The sequence below is a fragment of the Borostomias antarcticus genome (genome assembly GCF_949987555.1).
Source record: "Borostomias antarcticus genome assembly, chromosome: 30".
Lineage (NCBI taxonomy): Eukaryota > Metazoa > Chordata > Actinopteri > Stomiiformes > Stomiidae > Borostomias > Borostomias antarcticus.
In genome coordinates this window covers 6,496,619-6,518,653 of record NC_140263.1, presented here as the reverse complement: position 1 = coordinate 6,518,653, position 22,035 = coordinate 6,496,619, and the positions used below count along the sequence as shown (strand labels likewise).

General features: G+C 50.4%; 1 protein-coding gene across 1 annotated transcript in view; it reads right to left on the bottom strand.

Moving 5' to 3' along the window:
• Nucleotides 1-1,859: 1,859 nt before the first annotated feature.
• ror2 (receptor tyrosine kinase-like orphan receptor 2) overlaps nt 1,860-22,035 on the bottom strand; it is a gene marked incomplete at both ends in the record, with an annotated part of 38,870 nt that continues 18,694 nt past the window's right edge. The window contains 7 exons of the mRNA XM_084460188.1: nt 1,860-3,329; nt 3,877-4,082; nt 4,318-4,563; nt 5,032-5,346; nt 7,580-7,701; nt 18,353-18,383; nt 19,744-20,031. Of these exons, the coding sequence (XP_084316314.1) occupies nt 1,860-3,329; nt 3,877-4,082; nt 4,318-4,563; nt 5,032-5,346; nt 7,580-7,701; nt 18,353-18,383; nt 19,744-20,031 (2,678 nt within the window). The remainder of the gene's footprint in view (nt 3,330-3,876; nt 4,083-4,317; nt 4,564-5,031; nt 5,347-7,579; nt 7,702-18,352; nt 18,384-19,743; nt 20,032-22,035) is intronic.

Below are 22,035 nucleotides of genomic sequence, written 5' to 3'. Positions count from 1 at the left end.
AGTATAAATATCTTGGTTTGTGGTTGGATGATAAACTCTCTTTCAAGTTTCATGTACAATAGATAATTTAGCCTTTAAGATGCGGCAGAAAATTGGCTTCCTGTAGAGAAACCTTTCTATCTTTCCTATGTTCAGTAGGAAAATAACTGTTCAAGCTGTTTTTCTATCAGTATTAGATTATGGTGACACTATCTACAGACATGCTTCCGTGACAACCTTGAAACCATTGGACTCCGTCTACCACTGCACCCTAAGATTTATTACAGGTGATAGATATGACACTCACCACTGTGTTCTTTATCATAAGGTGGGCTGGCCATCTCTTTCTCTAAGGCGTAATTGTCACTGGTATCTGTTTATTTTCAAAGCCGTTGTTGGTAAACTTCCACCTTACATCTCGTCTCTGTTGGACTGGAGTCTTGGCTCCTACCAGACCCGATCTAATGATCTGCTTGTTCTTAGGGTTCCTCCAGTGCGTTCTGAACTTGGAAGGGCTGCTTTTTCCATGATGATCCTTATACTTGGAATACCTTACATTACATTACAGTCATTTAGCAGACGCTTTTATCCAAAGCGACTAACAATAATTGCATTTACAAACAGACTCTAAAGTTTGACGTCCTTCCTTCAGTCACAGAGTTTAATTCCATGGCTCTAGACCTATACTTCAACCTGTAACTGTTTTTAATTATTATTATTATTATTATTATACATTGCATTTGTTTTGTTGATTTGTGTCTCTGTAAACTCGTCATCAGTGTAAATGAGGGAAACCTCAGTGCTTCACGAGTATAAATAAAGGTTTGAAATTAAATTAAAATTCACTAACAATGATTCAATCACACGTCTGTCTTGATAATGTATCTCTTTATTGGATCATCCATGGCTGGATGTGTGTATATATGGTTATAACAGCAAATATCTGGCGGTGGGGACATTTAAGTAATAAAATCAGGCTAAACAATATTCACCAAGAAAGAGTAGAAACCCATTTTAAAAAGTTTAAAAATTACTTACATTAAATTACAAATCTGTACAACAGGGTATCAAAGTTGAGGGTGAGCAAAACCTAACAATGAAGGGGAATATGAACATAAGGTAGTCGTACGGAATAAAGCTTAGCAATGTTTTTTTTTTGTCTCACATGGAGGTTTGTTTGTAGTAACACATCCATGTTCAGTGAGAAATACTTAAATCTTCAGTAAAAAAAAAAAAAAAAAAAGTGGATCTATGAAACATACAAATACTGGTATTTAGAAAGCTTTAAGCTATTATGAACCGCTCTGTCTAGTCATCATACATTCTGCCATGTCTCAACTTTTTCTGTTACTGTGAACAGATGAAAACAACAACAACACACACACTACTGTATCTTATGTCAAACCACAGAATTAGTATCTGGAGTAGCCTACTATAGAATGTCAGCTGATATCGATACAAGGCAACTTCAGGAGTCCTTGTCAGAGAGAGAACCATAAATGTTTCATGTTGCACAGCAACAGTAAGAACATCAATTCTTCTGAATGGCTTTGCAACTAAACTAAATGAGAACACCGTCCATGTCGGTCCTGCGTTTTTTTCCAAGGGTTAAAAATGTGGTTCTTTACTGCCCTCCTGTGGACGAGTGACTTCCAGGAGTCCTGATGCCTCGAGAGATGCGAAACACCCGAGGTGCTGCTGCTAGCATTCCCATGATGCACCAAACGACTGTCACAGAACCCATAAATAACATTCAGTCACTGCTTCCCTAATGCTTTGCCTTCACTTGTTAATTACTGGCGCTCTACTGACTAAAACTAAGAAGTCCCAGCTCACAGTGAGCGTCGTGGCTCTACGCCGCTACTGTCCTCCGCGCCCGCCTACGCCTCCGAGTGCATGTCCACGTCGTCGGCGTGCGACGGATCGTTGTCCCCCAGCAACTCCGTCTCGTGGACCGCCAGGTCCTCGCTTTGTCCTCCGGCCCGCCCGTTCTGGGACGCCCCGTCGGCCGCGTCCTCCTCGTTGTTGTTGGCCTTGGGGTCCTCGCTGAGCAGGGCGGCCCGCTCTGTGCCCGAGGCGTTGGAGGGCGCGGTGGTGACATAGCCCGTGGAGGTGGAGCCGCTGCCGCTGTGGTGCGAGCCGGCCTTGGCCACCATCTGAGGCTGGTGGTGCATCTGCTGGTGCGCCATCTGCATGGGGATCTGCATGGGGTAGAAGTTCTGGAGGTAGGGGTACGCCGGCATGGGCTGGTAGCCGTTGACGGGGATGTAGAGCTGCGGCGGCACCATGGGCCGGTGCATCTGGCCCTTCATGGGCATGAACTGCGGCTGGGGGAAGGGCGAGTTCTTCTTGGGGCTGGCGTAGCGCTGGCTGGCGTTGGCGGCCCCCATGCTGATGTTGCTGACGGGGCTGGTGCTCAGCGAGCTGGTCTGGGTGGTGTTGCTGGCGCCGGAGGTCTGGGCCGAGCTGTTGTAGTTGGACAGGCTCTCCCAGGTGCGCAGGCGCGTGTGGATGTCCTTGAAGCGGGGCCGCCGGGCCGGGAACTCGCTCCAGGACTCCAGCATGAGCGTGTAGATCCAGGCGGGGCAGTCGTCCGGGCAGGCCAGCACCTGCCGGTTGCGCACCATCTCGATGACGTCCTGGTTGGAGTAGCCGCAGTACGGCTGCAGGCCGTAGCTGAAGATCTCCCAGAGGACCACGCCGTAGGACCAGATGTCCGAGTCGGTGGAGAACTTGCCGTACATGATGGCTTCCGGGGACATCCAGCGGATGGGGAAGGGACTGGCGCCCATGAGCTTGTAGTAGTCCGCGGAGTAGACGTCTCTGAAGAGGCCCAGGTCCAGGATCTTCACGTTCAGCTTGTCGCAGACCAAGATGTTCCTGGCCGCCAGGTCCTTGTGGACCACGTGGTGACTGGACAGGTACTCCATGCCGGCGGCCACCTGCGTCACGATGTGCAGGAAGTCGGCCTGCTCCAGGGTAGACTTGACCGTCTTGTCGTCGTCTGAGCTCCCGACGTCGGAGTGTGGCGAGCGCATCACCAGGAACTCGTGCAGGTCGCCCAGGCCGGAGAAGCTGAAGATCATGCTGATTGGCTGCTCCTTGGTGACGGCGCCCAGCAGGCACACGATGTTGGGGTGCTGGAGGCGGGAGCGCAGCATGGCTTCGTGGCGGAACTCCTCGCGGAGGGTGCCGTCGTCCTTGTCCTTCACCGTCTTGATGGCCACCACCTGGGTCTGCTCGCCGGGCGCCGTGCCGTACAGGTGCCCCTTGTAGACTTTGCCAAAGCGGTCCTCACCCAGCTCCTCCATGAAGCGCACGGCCGACAGGTTGATCTCCCTCAGCTTGGCCTGCGCTCACACAGGGACAGAGAGGGTTTACTGACCGGGGGACGTCCCTCTTTTACTGAGGTAAGAAGATCTCAACACAAAAGGCCACTTAAAAGGACAGGAGGACTGCCTTATAGTAAATGGACTGTACTTATATAGCGCTTTTATCCAAAGCGCTTTACAAAGGCCTTTCATTCACCCACTCACACACACATTCACACACCAATGGCGGCAGCTGCCATGCAAGGTGCCAGCCTGCTCACTGGGACCAATCTGGGGTTCAGTGTCTCGCCCAAGGACACTTCGACATGTGGACAGGAGGAGCCGGGATTCAAACCACCGACCCTGCGGTCATTGGATGACCTGCTCTACCTCCTGAGCCACAGCTGTTATTAACTGCCATAATACAAGATCAATTTAGCAAAAACTAAATGTATTTGATAGCAGTCCATAAGAAAGTGCTTGAGTTGAGGATGTATTATAGGCCATTATTATCATATCCTATATGAGAGGCCTAGCGTTTAGCGTCAGGCTACACGGTGTGTGTGAGGTGACCCCTGACCCCCACCTGGTGCTTGTGCTGGGTGAGCAGCGGCAGCTCCATGTCCTGACTGGGCAGGGCGGTGAGCTGGCGGCGAGGAGGCGTGTCCGTCGGCTCCTTCTGCTTGTTGCGGCACATGCAGACCAGGAAGAAGAGGCAGGCGATGACCAGCGGGATGGCGATGCTGGGGACCAGGATGTACAGGATCTCCTTCTTCAGGTTCTCTGGTGGCTCTGCAGATTCAAAACAGGAAACGACTCTGAGAACCGACTCCCTGATACTGTTATAGGCAGTGAATGAGTTTGCGCAATTTACATCATAATGAAGGTTAGGGTGATAGGGTGTTGGGGTGATAAGGTGTTAGGGGTGATAGGGTGTTGGGGTGATAGGGTGTTGGGGTGATAGGGTGTTAGGGTTGGGGTGTTAGGATTAGGGTGTTGGGGTGATAGGTGTTCAGGCTGTACTCACTGCAGGGGCTGACGTCACACAGGTCCACCCTGACCTGCTGGTCCAGCGTGAAGCACCAGGGCCCCTCCATCTGGCCCCCGGGGTTACGGCAGAAGTTGTGCCCCCCGCGCAGTTCGGGGTACTCTGTGGGGGACAGGTGGTGTCCGTGGGGGTACTGGGAGCTCCAGGACTGGCACGGGTACCCAGACCTGCTCACGCTCACCGTGCCTTTGTAGTCTGCTCCGCTGCCATTGTAGCAGCTGTGATCTGGAGGAGAGTCTTTCACCAAGACTGAGAGTTAGGGTGGCGGCCATGGGACACTCAAACACACACTGAGGCTCCGCTAATAATAATAATAATAATAATAATAATAATAATAATAATAATAATAATAATAATGAATGAAAGTATTTGTAATTTGTCACTTCTAATGCGAATATAGTCCCTTCAGACGCTGGTCTGAAAATTCCAAAATGTATTTTCAGACGTGCCACAAGAGGGCGCCCTAAGCAGTATTATTGTTGTAATTTATTTTCACCAACCTGTGCTTTGGTCGACCACAATCGTTTTTAAATGTGCTCTATAAATAAAGTTTGAGTTGAGTGTGTGTGTGTGCGCGTGTATAGGCGTGTGTGTGTATGTATGCATGCGTGTAGGTGTGTGTGTGTGCGTGTTTCTGTGTGTGTGTGTTTCTGTATATGTGTGTGTGTGTGTGTGTGTGAGGTGTCCACCTACATGTGCCCAGCTTGTCCAGGGGAACCCCGATCCTCATGCAGGAGGCGGCGTCGGGGGAGCCGGGGTGGGGCAGCAGGGGGCAGCTGGGCAGCTCCAGCTGCATGAGGATGAGGGGGTTGGAGCGGGCGATGGTGTACTCCGCCAGGCACAGGTCGCTCTCCAGCGCCTCACACTCGTCACGGCACAGCTGGCGCCGGCGAGGGACCCGCGCCGCCTCGTCACACAGCGGGAACACGTAGTGACAGAAGGACGGGATGGCGAAGCGGGAGCACTGGTCAGACAGCTGGGTGGACGTACCGATCATGGTGAAGGCAGCTGAGGAGGAGGAGGAGGAGGAGGAGGAGGAGGAGGAGGAGGAGGAGGAGGAGGAGGAGGAGCAGAGTTAAACCAGGCAGGAGGAGGAGGAGGAGAAGAGTTAAACCAGGGAGGAGGAGGAGGAGGAGGAGGAGGAGGAGGAGGAGAGTTAAACCAGAGAGGAGGAGGAGGAGGAGGAGGTGAGCAGGAGTGGAGTTAAGCCAGGCAGTGTCTACAGAGTGTGGTGGTTTGAGTGCTAAATGCCTGGCTGTTGCCTGCTGGAGGTGGCAGGTCTAGAGTCAATAAGCCTTCTGCCACGAGGTCCATTATGAGTGCATGAGTGCACAGCGGTTCAAGAGCTGAATGGATCAATGGTTGTAGGGGGGGGAGCATGACCCTGCAGGCCTGAACACAGCGCCCTCTCACCCTGGGGGCGGCTGTAGCTCAGTTGGTAGAGCGGGTCGTTCAATGATTGAAGGGTCAGTGGTTCGAATCCCAGCTCCGACTGTCCACATGTCGAAGTGTCCTTGAGCAAGACACCTAACCCCAAATTGCTCCCAATGAGCAGGTTAGCACCTTGCATGGCAGCTACCGCCATTGGTGTGTGAATGTGTGTGTGAATGGGTGAATGAGAGGCCATTGTAAAGCGCTTTGAGTGCCGCTAAGGTGGAAAAGCGCTATATAAGTGCAGTCACTTTACTTTACTTTACCCTGCAGGCCTGAACACAGAGCCCTCTGACCTGCAGGCCTGAACACAGAGCCCTCTGACCTGCAGGGGGCAGTATTCACACAGAGCTCTCTCACCCTGCAGGGGGCAGTATTCACACAGAGCCTCTCACCCTGCAGGGGGCAGTGTTCACACAGAGCCTCTGTGCTGCTCCCTGAGACTACTAACAACACTGGGAGCTCCACAACTACAGTTTACAAAACATGTCTGCCGCCTCCTGAGTTATACAGCAAGAAGAACTGACACGGTTAAAGGTTTTTAAACCTTTATATCTCTGGATAATGATGTGAAATTCTTCATACGCCTTTTCTGGTTGTGATGCTTTTCAGGCAAGGACACTATGTCCTAAAAAACAACATCGCATTCAACAGGAGTGAAGTCAGGAGTAATGACATTAAAGAAGTTAATCTCCTGGGAGAAACGGTGCCAAAGCAGGCTTCAACCTAATGAGTCTGTACTGATGAATTGTGGGAGCCTTATTTATCTGACATGGTTATTGCTCAGTGTACAGTTTTTCATTTAAGACCTTTAATGATAAGATTAGACTCCTTAGTCATATTTTCTATGTCCTCTTGGTATCTTTACTGCATTAGTTAACTATAACTGTACTTGGCATCTGTTTTGCATGGAAACCTATGAATTCAAATTGTTCTAAACTCAAACTGTAGAGAATCTCCCAATTTTACAGATCAGATATGCACTGAAATCTGTCAGGACAATTTTCACCAATCAGATTTGGTTGCGTTACATACTTCAGAAATTAATACTCTCCAGATCCATACATTCCTCCGGGCGAATAACCACCCCCTCATGTGTCCTTCCACTAAAACCTCCAGTCAGCTGCAACATTTGAGAAAGGTTTAGCAACGTATGAAATACAGTTCTACTAGAGGAGACTGTTTCTGTGTGTGTGTGTGTGTGTGTGTGTGTGTGTGTGTGTGTGTGTGTGTGTGTGTGTGTGTGTGTGTGTGTGTGTGTGTGTGTGTGTGTGAGCATGTGCGCTCACAAGAGAGAGATTCTTCAGTATTACTACCTATCTTGTGACTTTATCTTGGCAGAGCGTGATGTGGCCCAGCTAACGGTCAGCCCCGAGGGGGATGAGTCACTGGGTGAGAATAACGTTGAGCCACATCACATGGATGGATGTTAGATGGATGGATGTTAGATGGATGTTAGATGGATGGATGTTAGATGGATGGATGTTAGATGGATGGATGTTAGATGGATGTTAAATAGATGGATGGATGTTAGATGGATGTGAGGTGGATGGATGGATGTTAAATGGATGGATGTTAGATGGATGGATGGATGTTAGATGGATGTTAAATGGATGGATGGATGTTAGATGGATGTTAGATGGATGGATGGATGTTAGATGGATGTTAAATGGATGGATGGATGTTAGATGGATGGATGTTAGATGGATGTTAAATGGATGGATGGATGTTAAATGGATGGATGGATGTTAGATGGATGGATGTTGGATGGATGTTAGATGGATGGATGGATGGTGGGTCTCTCCCTCACCTGTGATGCGGTTCTCACTCTCTCCCTGCATCTGGAGAGACTCCACGTAGATGCTGCGGTTCCCGATGAAGCGGGCGCAGGCGATGCCGCGGTAGGGCTGGCAGAAGCCCTTCTCATGGGTCCTGAGGAAACAGAGACACGCCGTTAACAGACTGCATAATGAAGCATTAAGGAACGAGAAGCAGTGGGAGGTCATGGATATCGCCACGGCTAGCGGGAGTGGTTAGGCAAGACGCGCAACCAACTGATCCAGGGAATCCGCTGAGTTGACTGGTCAATTACTTCAAACTGAAAAAACTAAGTAAAAAGACCCGCTGCTGTTTAAAACTGGCGTTCTTTAATAGGATGCAATCAGAGAGCCTGCCTTGACAGGGAAGGACTGTTCTCAGCTACATGCTAACGTACTGTAAGCTAAGCTCTGTCTACCTCTGTACAATTACCTCTCCTGTTGATGCTAGCACAGCAAGCCTGTGTGTGTGTGTGTCAGTTCAACTGAAGGGGAAATGTCTCATGTAATCTCTACTTGTTTCCAAACTTTACCTTAGCGCTCAGAACATTAGCATTCTGTGTTTGCACTGGGTTTAGGCTCAGTCCAGATCTGTCAGGGAGCTGCCAGGTCCAACTAGGGTCTTAATCCCCAACACAAACACACCGGGCCGGGCCCCGGGGCGGCGCTCAGACGACCTGCGCGCTGAACACCGGCTCAAACCAGGGAAGTTATCTCAGCTTTCCAAATACTGCTGAAGGAGTGGTTTACGGTGTTATTAGCACCTAAATACTGACTCTCTCTGGTGTTTGTTTGAATCAATCAATCAATCAATCAAAGCTTTATTTGTATAAAGCATTTCATGCACTTCACAGAGAACAAGTGAGTTTGTTTAAATAAAGAACGACCACCATTACAATGAGAACATGCAGCGGGCAGGCGTTCTAACCGGAGCGCTTCTTAAGAGAGCTTGGCGTCACGCACTCAGACCCGCGTATAATCTTACCGCACGCACACACACACACACACACACAGTCACGCACAGTCAAACATACAGTACACACACATTCATACTAGCAAATGCAATCAGTATGACTAATTGGTAGGTGAGTAGTTGATGACTATATGCTGAAAGGTTTGCTATTGACTGTGTCAAATAAGATATAGAAAGGTATTTATTCAGTTAAAATGCTACGCTTGACTCCGGAGTGTTGAAAACCAACTCACTGCTTGTTTTGTGAATTTGCACTCAGAGGCATCGCAGACCCTAGAACAGCCATTAAACAACCAGCCAATAATATTCACCTCACTCAGAGGCTTCGCAGACCCTAGAACAGCCATTAAACAACCAGCCAATAATATTCACCTCACTTTCCTTATACCGCAGGAACAGGATTGATGCATGAACACTTTATTTTAGGGGTTATGCGATATCATGGCTGTACAAACTTTGAGTTATAGTACCTTTTGGCAACATTTTGCATCGGAATGATCTACAAAGGCTTTTGTTATAATTTAGAGAAATATGCTTAATGTGTCTCAGATCATCTAACAGACACACAGAGCTTCTGACTGAGCGTTTATGGTATAATTATTCATTACATGTAGAATACCAGGTGTTGAGAGATGAAGGGATTCAGAACATTAATCCAGTGAATCACTCATGACAACACAGCATCCTGTTGGGCTCGCTAGTTAGCTCCTAGTGCCAGAGAGAGGAACACCACCAAAACGCTCAACGCCCAGTAATCCCACGAGACAATGTCCCAGGCAGGAGAAATGAGAGGTTTTGAACCACACAGCTTGTGAATATTTGCACTGTTCCTTTGCAATCTCTCGTCTAGCAGTGACTGGAGGGGGAGAAGGAGCCAGTTAAGCCGCAGCGCTGGGAAGCACAGCCACAATGACGCACGCTGGCGAGACTACTGAGCCTGCTGGGTCCAGAGAACAGCTCTCCCAGAGGAGGAGAACAGCTCTGCCAGAGGAGGAGGATTCAGGAGGAGAACAGCTCTCCCAGAGGAGGAGGAGAACAGCTCTCCCAGAGGAGGAGGATTCAGGAGGAGGAGAACAGCTCTCCCAGAGGAGGAGGATTCAGGAGGAGAACAGCTCTCCCAGAGGAGGAGGAGAACAGCTCTCCCAGAGGAGGAGGATTCAGGAGGAGAACAGCTCTCCCAGAGGAGGAGGATTCAGGAGGAGGAGAACAGCTCTCCCAGAGGAGGAGGAGAACAGCTCTCCCAGAGGAGGAGGATTCAGGAGGAGGAGAACAGCTCTCCCAGAGGAGGAGGATTCAGGAGGAGAACAGCTCTCCCAGAGGAGGAGGATTCAGGAGGAGGAGAACAGCTCTCCCAGAGGAGGAGGATTCAGGAGGAGAACAGCTCTCCCAGAGGAGGAGGATTCAGGAGGAGAACAGCTCTCCCAGAGGAGGAGGAGAACAGCTCTCCCAGAGGAGGAGGATTCAGGAGGAGGAGAACAGCTCTCCCAGAGGAGGAGGAGAACAGCTCTCCCAGAGGAGGAGGAGAACAGCTCTCCCAGAGGAGGAGGAGAACAGCTCTCCCAGAGGAGGAGGAGAACAGCTCTCCCAGAGGAGGAGCTGGTTCAGAGGAGGAGCATTCAGGAGGAGGAGAACAGCTCTCCCAGAGGAGGAGCATTCAGGAGGAGGAGAACAGCTCTCCCAGAGGAGGAGGATTCAGGAGGAGGAGAACAGCTCTCCCAGAGGAGGAACTGGTTCAGGAGGAGAACAGCTCTCCCAGAGGAGGAGCATTCAGGAGGAGGAGAACAGCTCTCCCAGAGGAGGAGCATTCAGGAGGAGGAGAACAGCTCTCCCAGAGGAGGAGCATTCAGGAGGAGGAGAACAGCTCTCCCAGAGGAGGAGCTGGATTCAGGGGGAGGAGATCAGGAGGAGGAGCTGGATTCAGAGGAGGAGCTGGATTCAGGAGGAGGAGAACAGCCCTTTTCCAGAGGAGGAGCTGATTCAGAGGAGGAGCTGATTCAGGAGGAGGAGCTGATTCAGAGGAGGAGCTGATTCAGAGGAGGAGCTGATTCAGAGGAGGAGCTGATTCAGAGGAGGAGCTGGTTCAGAGGAGGAGCTGATTCAGGAGGAGCAGAAGACAGGAGGCCGACAGGGAAGGTAATGATTCCGACGGCAGCGTGTGGATTTAGGATCACATGCCCACAGTGGGTCACTGTAGTGAGTTGTGTGAGCTGTTAATCTTGTAAGTGCAGTATGTACTCCTACCGCGCGTGTGTGTGTGTGTGTTTGTGTGTGTGTGTGTGTTTGTGTGTGCGGGCGTCTAGGGAAATCCAAACCCTAACTTTCAAGTTAGAAATATCGACAATTACGCACAGATGTTGGATCAGCATATCCTACCTCAGGATAAATCTTACCATAAGAACTCCAAAAAAACAAAACAGACTCCAGATCAGCGTCTAGGCCGGGGCGACGTCATGCTGCTCTGGGGCAGACATGAGCTTCTCTGTTACTGATCCAGAGAGTCTAGAGATAGGAGGGGTCACTTGTAATCAGCTGCAGACACAACAATCCCCTAGAAAGTCCTATCAATCTAGGCTCTCTCTGGAGAGAGATATCTACCAGGGAGAGAGTGGACTGGTCTCTAAGCATGTTTAGTACCAGGGAGAGAGTGGACTGGTCTCTAAGCATGTTTAGTACCAGGGAGAGAGTGGACTGGTCTCTAAGCATGTTTAGTACCAGGGAGAGAGTGGACTGGTCTCTAAGCATGTTTAGTACCAGGGAGAGAGTGGACTGGTCTCTAAGCATGTTTAATACCAGGGAGAGAGTGGACTGGTCTCTAAGCATGTTTAGTACCAGGGAGAGAGTGGACTGGTCTCTAAGCATGTTTAGTACCAGGGAGAGAGTGGACTGGTCTCTAAGCATGTTTAGTACCAGGGAGAGAGTGGACTGGTCTCTAAGCATGTTTAATCTTCACCTCAGATTATCTAGAATCCCCTTGACGACAGTTGTCAACACCGCCTGCCTCTCCTCCCACTGTTCTCAGCGGTGTGCGGGAGAGATGATAAGAACACAATATAAATGTGTGAGATCAGACATTTTGTGGCAGCTCACAAAAAACTTAAAAGCAAAAAAGCATCCAATGGTCAAGTGCTTTGCGCACAGTTCATTGATAGAAAGCAGAGTCTCTGTAGTGAGTCCCTGAGCGCAGGAGAGGAAACCCCAGATCTGCAGATACGCTGGGACGGAGCAACAAAGGCCCTGGAGAAAACAGGACAAAAGAAAGGTCTGTGGCCAGGGGAGTGTGTGGAGGCTGTGTGGAGGCCGTGTGGAGGCCGTGTGGAGGGAGGCTGTGTGGAGGCTGTGTGTGGAGGCTGTGTGGAGGCTGTGTGGAGCCCGTGTGGAGGGAGGCTGTGTGGAGGCTGTGTGGAGGCTGTGTGGAGGCCGTGTGGAGGCTGTGTGGAGGCCGTGTGGAGGCTGTGTGGAGGCCGTGTGGAGGGAGGCTGTGTGGAGGCTGTGTGGAGGCCGTGTGGAGGCTGTGTGGAGCCCGTGTGGAGGCCGTGTGGAGGCCGTGTGGAGGGAGGCTGTGTGGAGGCTGTGTGGAGGGAGGCTGTGTGGAGGCTGTCCAGCCGCACTGTAAACAATCAAGGGCTGTTACTGGATCCAGACGGGCTGAAGGAAGACTTCTAAAGCTTAAATGCTATTGTGAGTTCAGGGGTTCTGCAATGAGATGGATTTGACTAATCACAACTCAGAACTGATGAGCAATGTTGAACAGCAGCTCTTACACATGCGTTTTATTCCCAGTCTGGCTGATTTATACCCCTCTTCACCAAACTATGGGACCTGTGAGAGGATCTGCTTGTATAATAGCACCTCTCAAAAGTTCTCCACTGTTCACTTCTCATTTAGGTCAAGCCCCAGCGTGGCGCGTTGCCAAGGAGAGCTGTCAATGCTTAAGGCCACACGTCTCCTCATGTCAATATCACATATGGTTACAATTTGAGTCCAGCTCAGATTGACTGCAGGGGATTTTCCCCAAAAAACTCAGTTTAACAAGAATTAATGTAGGTTTTTTACTTCCTACTTCCTCTTGGCCAAAGAATGGCACAAAAAAATAAAAATGGTGGGACGGAAAACCCTGGCGACGGGAAGAGGCCGACGTCTCTAACGGGAGCTGGGACGGGTTAAAATGGTCGGTTCAGAGGGTCATGATGCAGTTTGAGAATGAGAAGGGTTCAGAGCGAGGGGTCAGGGGTCATGGACGTGTGTTTCCTGTTCTGACAGGAAACACTCACTGACAAAGAGGTAGCGAATATTCTGCCCTTCTTTTCCACGGACATAATGCAGCACTGTGCTCGATTCAGTATCCACTCCTAAAACTTTCCACAGAGTCCAGAGATCATGTGTGTGTGGACCAGTGTATCATGTGTGTGTGGACCAGTGTATCATGTGTGTGTGGACCAGAGATCATGTGTGTGTGGACCAGTGTATCATGTGTGTGTGGACCAGTGATCCTGTGTGTGTGGACCAGTGTATCATGTGTGTGTGGACCAGTGTATCATGTGTGTGTGGACCAGTGTATCATGTGTGTGGACCAGTGTATCATGTGTGTGTGGACCAGTGTATCATGTGTGTGTGGACCAGTGTCAGACGTGTGGAAATATGCAAGAGAGCCGATTATCCCTCATTCACATCAGCTGGGCTGAAAAACACAGGAATTGTATTTTTCTCCCAAACTCTCCTTCATGTGGCGTAGTAATTTTAAATAGTGTTTGATCTCGGAGAATATCTACTTATACAAAGCTCGGCCCGTTTTCTCTGTCTAACCCACCGATTATCCCTGTCACCACGCAAAATAGAAAGAGTCTGGAACCTATATTTATGCAAGAAGGTTTTGTACGGTAAAAAAATAAAAAACGCTTCAAAGGGACGAAGCGAGTCCTGCGATGTGGTTTTCAGTTGCACAAAAGAGGAGAGACTGAAGGAACTAATTTATCGGCAAAATCCAAGGCCTGTTATGGGGTTGTTTGGATAGCATACTTTTCCAAACCATAAAAAAGACAATGTCAATGATCTACAAAGACATCACTGAGCTCCCTCCCCTGCTGTATCCCATATCGCTGCAAATGAAACACAGATCATCTCTGTTCAGCCATTTTATTTAATTTCACTACTCCAAACTCTCAGACCGAGGGAGGAAATGTAACATAACATGCAAGCTCCAAATGAAAGTCCTGCCTTGAAACCCAACGCTCAGCTATGCCGTTAGGACATTTCACAGAGGGGATCCAAACTGAAGGTGTGTGTAGAGGGAGAGTGTGAGACAGAGACGTGTTTGTGTGTGTGTGTGAGAGAGAGAGAGAGAGAGAGAGAGGGAGAGAGGGAGAGAACCAGGTCATGTCTAGAGGGAAGAAAACACTGGCAAACTGTATCAGGCCAACATATTACCTGTCCGCAAGCTCTGTGCACGTACGCATGCACGCACACGTACGCACGCACAAGCACACACTCACACTCACACACCCCCCCACACACACACTCACACACACACACCCCCACACACACACTCACACACACAGATGTCAGTGTAAACAAAGGAGTAATGAAGATGTTGCCTGAGGACGATGTGTTGGCAGACAGATCAGACGGGAAGGTTACTTGTAATAGGCATCTGTATATTTGATCAGGCAAAGCCCTCATTGGCCAGAAGCTGAGAAGGCCTCGATTGGCCAAGGCAGTCCATGGTCTGGGTCTGTAGCCAGTTATATCCTGACACTCTCCAGATGGCTCAACAACAATGCAATTTGTTGTGAGCACACTGAATGTGAAAGGCAAGCTCTCCGTCTCTTCTGAAACAGAACAGAGAGCTTTCCATCCATTAGACAATTCAACAGCTCAACACCACTAAGTCCTGCTGCTTCGCTCTATGAAGTTACAATAACTAGGTGTCTAGTGATAATAAGCACCCTAAAACAAAGGTTGGCAAAAATGCCGCCTAACTACACATATGGTTTGCTTCCTCACAAAGACAATGATCATACATTTAACTAGCCACTCCCAGGAATAATAACACAAGCTGTAGCAGGGTGTGTGCACCTGACAAACATCGCGAAACGACAGATCTCCATGCCAAGCTAAGAAGGAAAATGTGAATCAGCAGGGTCCTGTGGTGATAGGTGGTGGCCACGTATAGGGAACCCTATTAAAACTCCACAAACAAGCGGCTAATTGCTAGGAAGCTCTATAAAGATTGCAAGGCCCTAGCAAGGTAAAATCAAACTACTGTGCTAGCAAAACAAAGCTAAGCTAAGCTGTCCCCTCCTTGTTGGTTGAGGTATGCTGAGGAGAAGTTCACCTTTGGTCGCTGAATAACACCATGTTTACCTCAGCAAAAAGGTGTATATGACTTTCTGAGGTAAGTGTGATAGTTTATGGCCATTCGATTTACTTTGGCTGAAGTCATCAAGCCATGTAAACGAGGCCCATAAGTAGGTCCCACAGGGAGAAAATTGAGTTTAACGCTGCTGCCAGGAGCACTTAAGAGTTGCTGTTTACCCATGGGCATGTGGTTTGTTTTTCTAATTGGGGAAATACTACAGAGAAGGCATCGGTTTGGCCTCTGGATTAAATTAGAAAGACGCAGGGTGCAGAATGCAGGGACTTTGGTGGCAGAGGAGGACAGTGCTTGCAGTGCAACCGTTTCACCACATGGTGGCAATAGTGAATTTATATAACGGTGATGAGCATGATTACGACCATTAATAACTTTTCCAAACAGTTTGAAGTAGTAGAGATGAATATCCAACCAGGATGCCACATGAGTAAAGCCCAGTCCTGAGAATTACATTTAAAACAGGAGAGCGTTGGTTGAAGAGTGGAAAACTCGGACATCTTCCCTCTCTCCACTGAAGTTTATTTTAACCGACAAAACAATCCGTCTCCCCGGACAACCAGAGGGTGAGTGTGGTGCTCCTTGTTCTCCTTTCATGGATGTCTTACTGATCTCCAACACACACTCTCTCTCCCTCTCTCTCTCACACACACACACACGCTCTCTCTCCCTTTCTCTCTCTCACTCTCTCTCTCACACACTCACACACGTGCTCTCTCTCTCTCTCTCACTCTCACACACACACACACACACACACACACACACACACACACACTCTCACTCATACACACGCTGAAAGAAAGTATGTGTGCTGGGTGTGTGTTCTGTGATATATGCACAGCTGTGTGGTGATTAGAACCATTGGGGAGAAAGGAACAGGGAGGTACAGAGATAAAGAGATCCAGATAGAGATCCAGATACTGAGATAAGAGAGATAAGAGAGATCCAGATACAGAGATAAAGATACAGAGATACAGAGATCCAGATACTGAGATAAGAGAGATCCAGAGATCCAGATACAGAGATAAAGATACTGAGATCCAGAGATCCAGAGAGCGCACACAGAACACTGGGGCATTCTTCTAGTCTGTATTCACCACAGTGCCCTAATCTACCCTGTGTCCTCCTGCGTTCCAGTATCCTAGGGAACAAGCGTCACGGAAACCCCCACCCCGCCATCACCAGCGCCCCAGAGACTGCACTCCCATGAGCCTCGGGGGCAGGACACCACTTTTAGGGGGGGTCAAATGTTTTATTGCGTGACCTCTGTCCATGTGATGGCGACTGTCTGGAAGTTGCATTAGATGAGCAGCATGTCCTCCCATGTCCTCCCACCCCACTGCTCATCATGTCCTCATGTCCTCCTGCTCATCATGTCCTCATGTCCTCCCATGTCCTCCCAGCCCGCTGCTCATCATGTCCTCATGTCCTCCTGCTCATCATGTCCTCCGAGCTGGACTCTGTCCTCAGACGGAGCTCCACTTCAGAGGGAAGCGTCTCCTGCGTTTCTGCTGACTCAGGATGTTGTCAGAGCTGAGTCAGGCCTTCGGGGGGGAGGGTGTTGAGGAAGGAGTCCGGTTACGCGGGTGAATCACAAACGGAATGTGGATTATATCTACATTCCATCATCTACATCTATCAAGATGCTGTTGAAAAGTGTGCACGTGTGTGTGCACGTGTGTGTGCCCTTCACACCAGACATTGCAATCCACCAAGTCAACATCCAACAACATCTCTCACACACGCACCAGCGCAACCCTGACAAAGGCTTGCCCCCCCCCGCGCCCCCCCCCCCACAGTCTCAATCGGTTCCTGTTCTCCGTCCCGTCCCTCACATGGTCCATTCAGCCGGACCGCGCCGCGCGCCTCGCGTCCCTCTCAGACACCGCCGTATTTATTTAGGAACAATTAGGGCCCCAAACCCAGGGTGACTGCCAGCTTTCTCCAGGCTCTCTGGGACATTAGACAGGGCCGGCCCCCGGGCCAGAATGGGCCTTTTGTTTTAGCCAGGCTCCATGGAGAGGTCCTGGGCAAGTCCCCAGTGCCCCTACGGAGGTCCAGCGCTCCTGGTCCACAGCTCCGCTAGCTCCCGGTCCCCCTCCCCCTCCTCCCCCAGCTCCCGGTCCCCCTCCCCCTCCCCCTCCTCCCAGTCCCATCGCCCCCGCCCCCCCTCCCCCTCCCCCTCCTCCCAGTCCCATCGCCCCCGCCCCCCCTCCCCCTCCTCCCGGTCCCCCTCCCCCTCCCCCCCCAGCTCCCGATCCCCCTCCCCCCCCAGCTCCCAGTCCCCCCCCCCCCAGCTACCGGTCCCATCGCCCCCCCCCCCCCCCCCCCTCCTCCCCCCGTCTGCATCAGACTAGAGCAACAGATGTGTTTGTGGTGTCGGTGGGAGGGTGGAAGAAGCTGTGTGTGTGATGGAAGGTGAAGGGTGAGTGAGTGTCTGTATGCGCTTGTGTGTGTGTGTGTGTGTGTGTGTGTGTGTGTGTGTGTGTGTGTGTGTGTGTGTACTGGTCAGGCCGCAGGGGACTGAAGGCCATTGAGCTGGCCGGGTCATAAGGAAACTCAGAGAGAGGCGGTGGGTGATTTAAACCGGCCAAACACTCTGCTGTGTTAGACACGGTCCTTCTAGGGTGTGTGTGTGTGTGTGTGTGTGTATTTGGTGGAGGGGGGGTGGGGTAATGTGAATGGGGCAGTACAGGGTGTTAGGCTATGCAGGGAGTGTGTGTGTATTCAGTCATGTCTGACCCAGTGGGCTTAGCGCTAAGCTAACAGAGAGAAGGCTAATGTAAGCTAACGAAAAGGCTTGCACTCCCCTCACAAACACTAGCCCAAAACTAGCCCGCCTGGCTCGTATCCCGTCTTAACCAAACCCCCTCAAAAGGCTAATTTTATTGTTAGCATGCAGATGAGACAAGCCGACTCCAGAGAATTTCCAAAAACAACGGGTCACAATAAAGCATGAATCAGCGTTCTTTCCAGTTCAGATCAACTCACCAGTCTTGACTCTTAGAGAAGGAATTCCTCCTCTGTTCTATTTGTAAGTGTTTCACCACAGCAGAGAGAGCGTTTCAGAAGAGAGGAATCTGCTCACATCCAAGCCTTGATGAGGCAAGGCTGTCTACTGGTACTGGGTTGTACTGGGTTGTACTGGGTTGTATTGAGTTGTACTGGGTTATACTGGGTTGTACTGGGTTGTACTGGGTTGTACTGGGTTGTATTGTCAAAGTGTGTTAAGGAACTGATAACTGCAATGATTTTGAATGTGTGTAAACCCATGTGTGTGTGTGTTTGTGTTTAGGTGTACATAGGCTTCAAACTTTCACATTTAGACACAGCTATGTCACTTACACAAACACAGAAACACTCGCACACACACACACACACACAGTTACACACACACAAACACAGTTACACACACAAACTACTTACGCGTCATCGGGACCGTGTGTAGGTGACTGTCCTGTGGATCAGAAGAGACAGAAGCATGAAGAGACGGAACCACAGAGACACACATTCCTGTTCCACGTCTCTGTATATCTTTACACATCACTTATTCTGCTTCTGGTAGAGAGAGACTAGAACCGATCTCTCTCAGGCCAAGAGACATTATTCCAAACGACCCCTCTGGTGACTGCTTTAGCGTACTGACTGCTGCTGTTTTCTATAACAACCCTTGGAAAATGTTCAGTAACAACCAAGCACTAACACTTTCCTACCCGAGTAGCTACGCGGAGAAGCAAGCTCTACCATTTTCATCGACAAAGGTCCTAAAACTGTCAACAGTTTTAAAAAACTATAAGAATATTACTAAATTTTATCTGAATAACATGAACCGTTCAAAACATTTGGAGAGAAATTCCGGGGAAGTAGTTTTTACTCCGGCCTGGTAGATTCAGGGACTTTGGGACGCTCAAAAGGGTCTATATTTATTCTCCATTGATGAATCTAATCTCAGTGCCCTGAAACAGTGCTGCACCAGGTCTGAACAGATCAATGGGAGGTGGGGTTATGACAGTTCATCACACTGAAACAAACAACCAACCTCTCGCTCCAGACGAGACGGGAGGGGACAGGGAGAGAGACGGAGAGATGGGACTGCAAGGCCACTTCCCTCAGCCCTGTAGCGCTACCACCACGGCCTGCTGCTACGCTACGACCACCACGGCCTGCTGCTACGCTACGACCACCCCGGCCTGCTGCTACGCTACGACCACCCCGGCCTGCTGCTACGCTACGACCACCACGGCCTGCTGCTACGCTACGACCACCACGGCCTGCTGCTACGCTACGACCACCACGGCCTGCTGCTACGCTACGACCACCACGGCCTGCTGCTACGCTACGACCACCACGGCCTGCTGCTACGCTACGACCACCACGGCCTGCTGCTACGCTACGACCACCACGGCCTGCTGCTACGCTACGACCACCACGGCCTGCTGCTACGCTACGACCACCACGGCCTGCTGCTACGCTACGACCACCACGGCCTGCTGCTACGCTACGACCACCACGGCCTGCTGCTACGCTACCACCACCACGGCCTGCTGCTACGCTACCACCACCACGGCCTGCTGCTACGCTACGACCACCACGGCCTGCTGCTACGCTACGACCACCACGGCCTGCTGCTACGCTACCACCACCACGGCCTGCTGCTACGCTACCACCACCACGGCCTTAATCAACACCCCTCCTCAATCAACACCCCTCCTTAATCAACACCCCTCCTTAATCAACCCCCCTCCTTAATCAACCCCCCTCCTTAATCAACACCCCTCCTTAATCAACACCCCTCCTTAATCAACACCCCTCCTTACCCAGCTTGACGTAGAGCACGCCCGTAGCCGATATGACCTTGACGATGTTGGACGCCTCGCACTGGTAGTACCCCGTGTCGGTGGTGTCCAGGTCCTGGATGCGCAGCTTGGAGCCGGCCTCCGTCTTCCTGATGGTGATGCGTCCGGGCTCCGGCGCCACGGGGGCGTCGTTCTTCAGCCAGCGGATGGAGGGCCGCGGGTTCCCCGTCACCTTGCAGTGCAGCGTGGCCGTCTGGCCCTGCACGATGGTGATGTTGTTCACCGGCTCCTGGAACTCCAGGAAGTAGCCTGGGATCGGAAGAAAAGGTCAGAAAGGTTAAAGGTCACAGAGGTTAAAGGATAAAAATACGGTTTTGAAAAAATAAGAATAGTATTAAACAAATATATTTAGGCCTGGGAGGTTCAAAGGTGAGGGGTCTGTATTTGGGTGATGTTTTCTGTGAGGGGGAAATGGCTGCTGGGGGAAGTTGATGTGCTACTTTAGCCACAAAATGGTGCTCGTTACTGTCTTTACTGTCTTTACTGGACCCGAGGGCATCGAGGTCCGTCTGGAAGCTTCAACACCAGACCGCTGAGGTAAGAGGATACGTCTCTATCTCTATCACCAGATGTCGCGCCCTCAACTCGGAGGTAAAAACGAAACGTTGAGCCTCATGACCATACTCGCTGCTCATCCCTCTCTGCTGCTCTCCACACACACACACACACACACACACACACACACGCACACACACACACACACTCCAGATGTCCCTCGTTCAGGATGGAAGGATAAACAGGACTTGACTGGTCAGGGCCCTGGCTGCCACACGTATACACACACGTCTGACCCCTCTCTCTGATTGGCCTGATCCACACTGAACCACTGAACTCTGGGAGAATGCGTGGAGCGATGGCGGCCGCCACATCTGGATGAAGTAAGCCGGACTCCTCCATGACACAAACACGCTCTTCCTCTGAGACAGCTCCACTTGACCAGAGATAGGAGGTACAGGGGGAATAGTGTGTATGAAAGGATGTTTATTTTAGCAGGCGGGCTGAGGAGGCTGAGTTGGCGGGAGGCGGGGGCCTTCTCTCTGGCTTGGCAGTGGAAAATAAAGAGTATTTAAGGAGAATATTCCAGGCTCAAGAGACTATGTACAAAATCATGCTTTAGCTACGGTAGGCGCTGGCTAAGAAACTTTGCTTTCTCCCAAATCTTTTATAATTTAAAACATAATTGATTTATATTATGCGGTTTCGGTGATCCTCTCATTACATTTTGATGGAATCTTAATTCATCTTTAAGTTTTAACTACTTTAAGTGTTGTGTAGTTGTGTAGTGTGGTGTAGTGTTGTATAATTGTGTAGTGTTGTGTGGTGTGTAATTGTGTAGTGTTGTGTGGTGTTGTGTAGTTGTGTAGTGTTGTGTGGTTTTGTGAGTGAGTGAGTGAGTGAGTGAGTGAGTGAGTGAGTGAGTGAGTGAGTGAGTGAGTGTCTGCTGCCCTCCTCTCCCCCTCAGATCACAAGGAGGTGAGGAATACCACACACACAACCCTGTTCCTCCACAGGACAGAGGAGAGAGGGAGAGGGGGAGGGAGGGAGAGAGAGAGAGAGCGGGGGGAGAGAGAGGGGGAGAGAGGGGGAGAGAGAGGGAGAGAGAGAGAGGGGGGGGGAGAGAGAGAGAGAGAGAGAGAGAGAGAGAGGGGGAGGGAGGGAGGGAGAGAGGAAGGAGGGAGAGAGAGAGAGAGCGGGGGGGGGAAGAGAGAGAGAGAGACTGAAGGCGCTGACAGCTCCTGCAACATGTCAGACTGTATCAGTGCTTCAGTCTGCTGGGCGTGTGACTGCTGGCACTGATCCTGGATCAGACATCCACCAACGCAACAACACACTGGAGAGGAGGATCACTGATCCTGGATCAGACATCCACAAACAATAACACTCCACAGCAGGCATGTCATTCTGGCCAGTTGCCAAGTTACTAATGGAAACCAATGTAAACACCGATGACCCTGGTGAACCTCGAACCCTGACCTACGAGTTCAATTCAGTTCAATCCTTTGAATGCCAATAAAAGGACAGTATTGGAGGACATGGAATCAGCGTAGATTGCAATATTCTAACAACCTGACAGTTAGTTAGGGAGAGATCATTTGGGTCATTTAAATTAGGATTTAACCACCATGTTAGAAGAGTCAACCTCTCAGCTCTGTGGCAGGAAGTGGCTAGGGACAGGATGTTTTCTGATCCCAGAGTGCGCCTCCACCCAGAGGAGCTGTTTGCGTGGCGTTCTCCTAATAGGCGGCACATCTT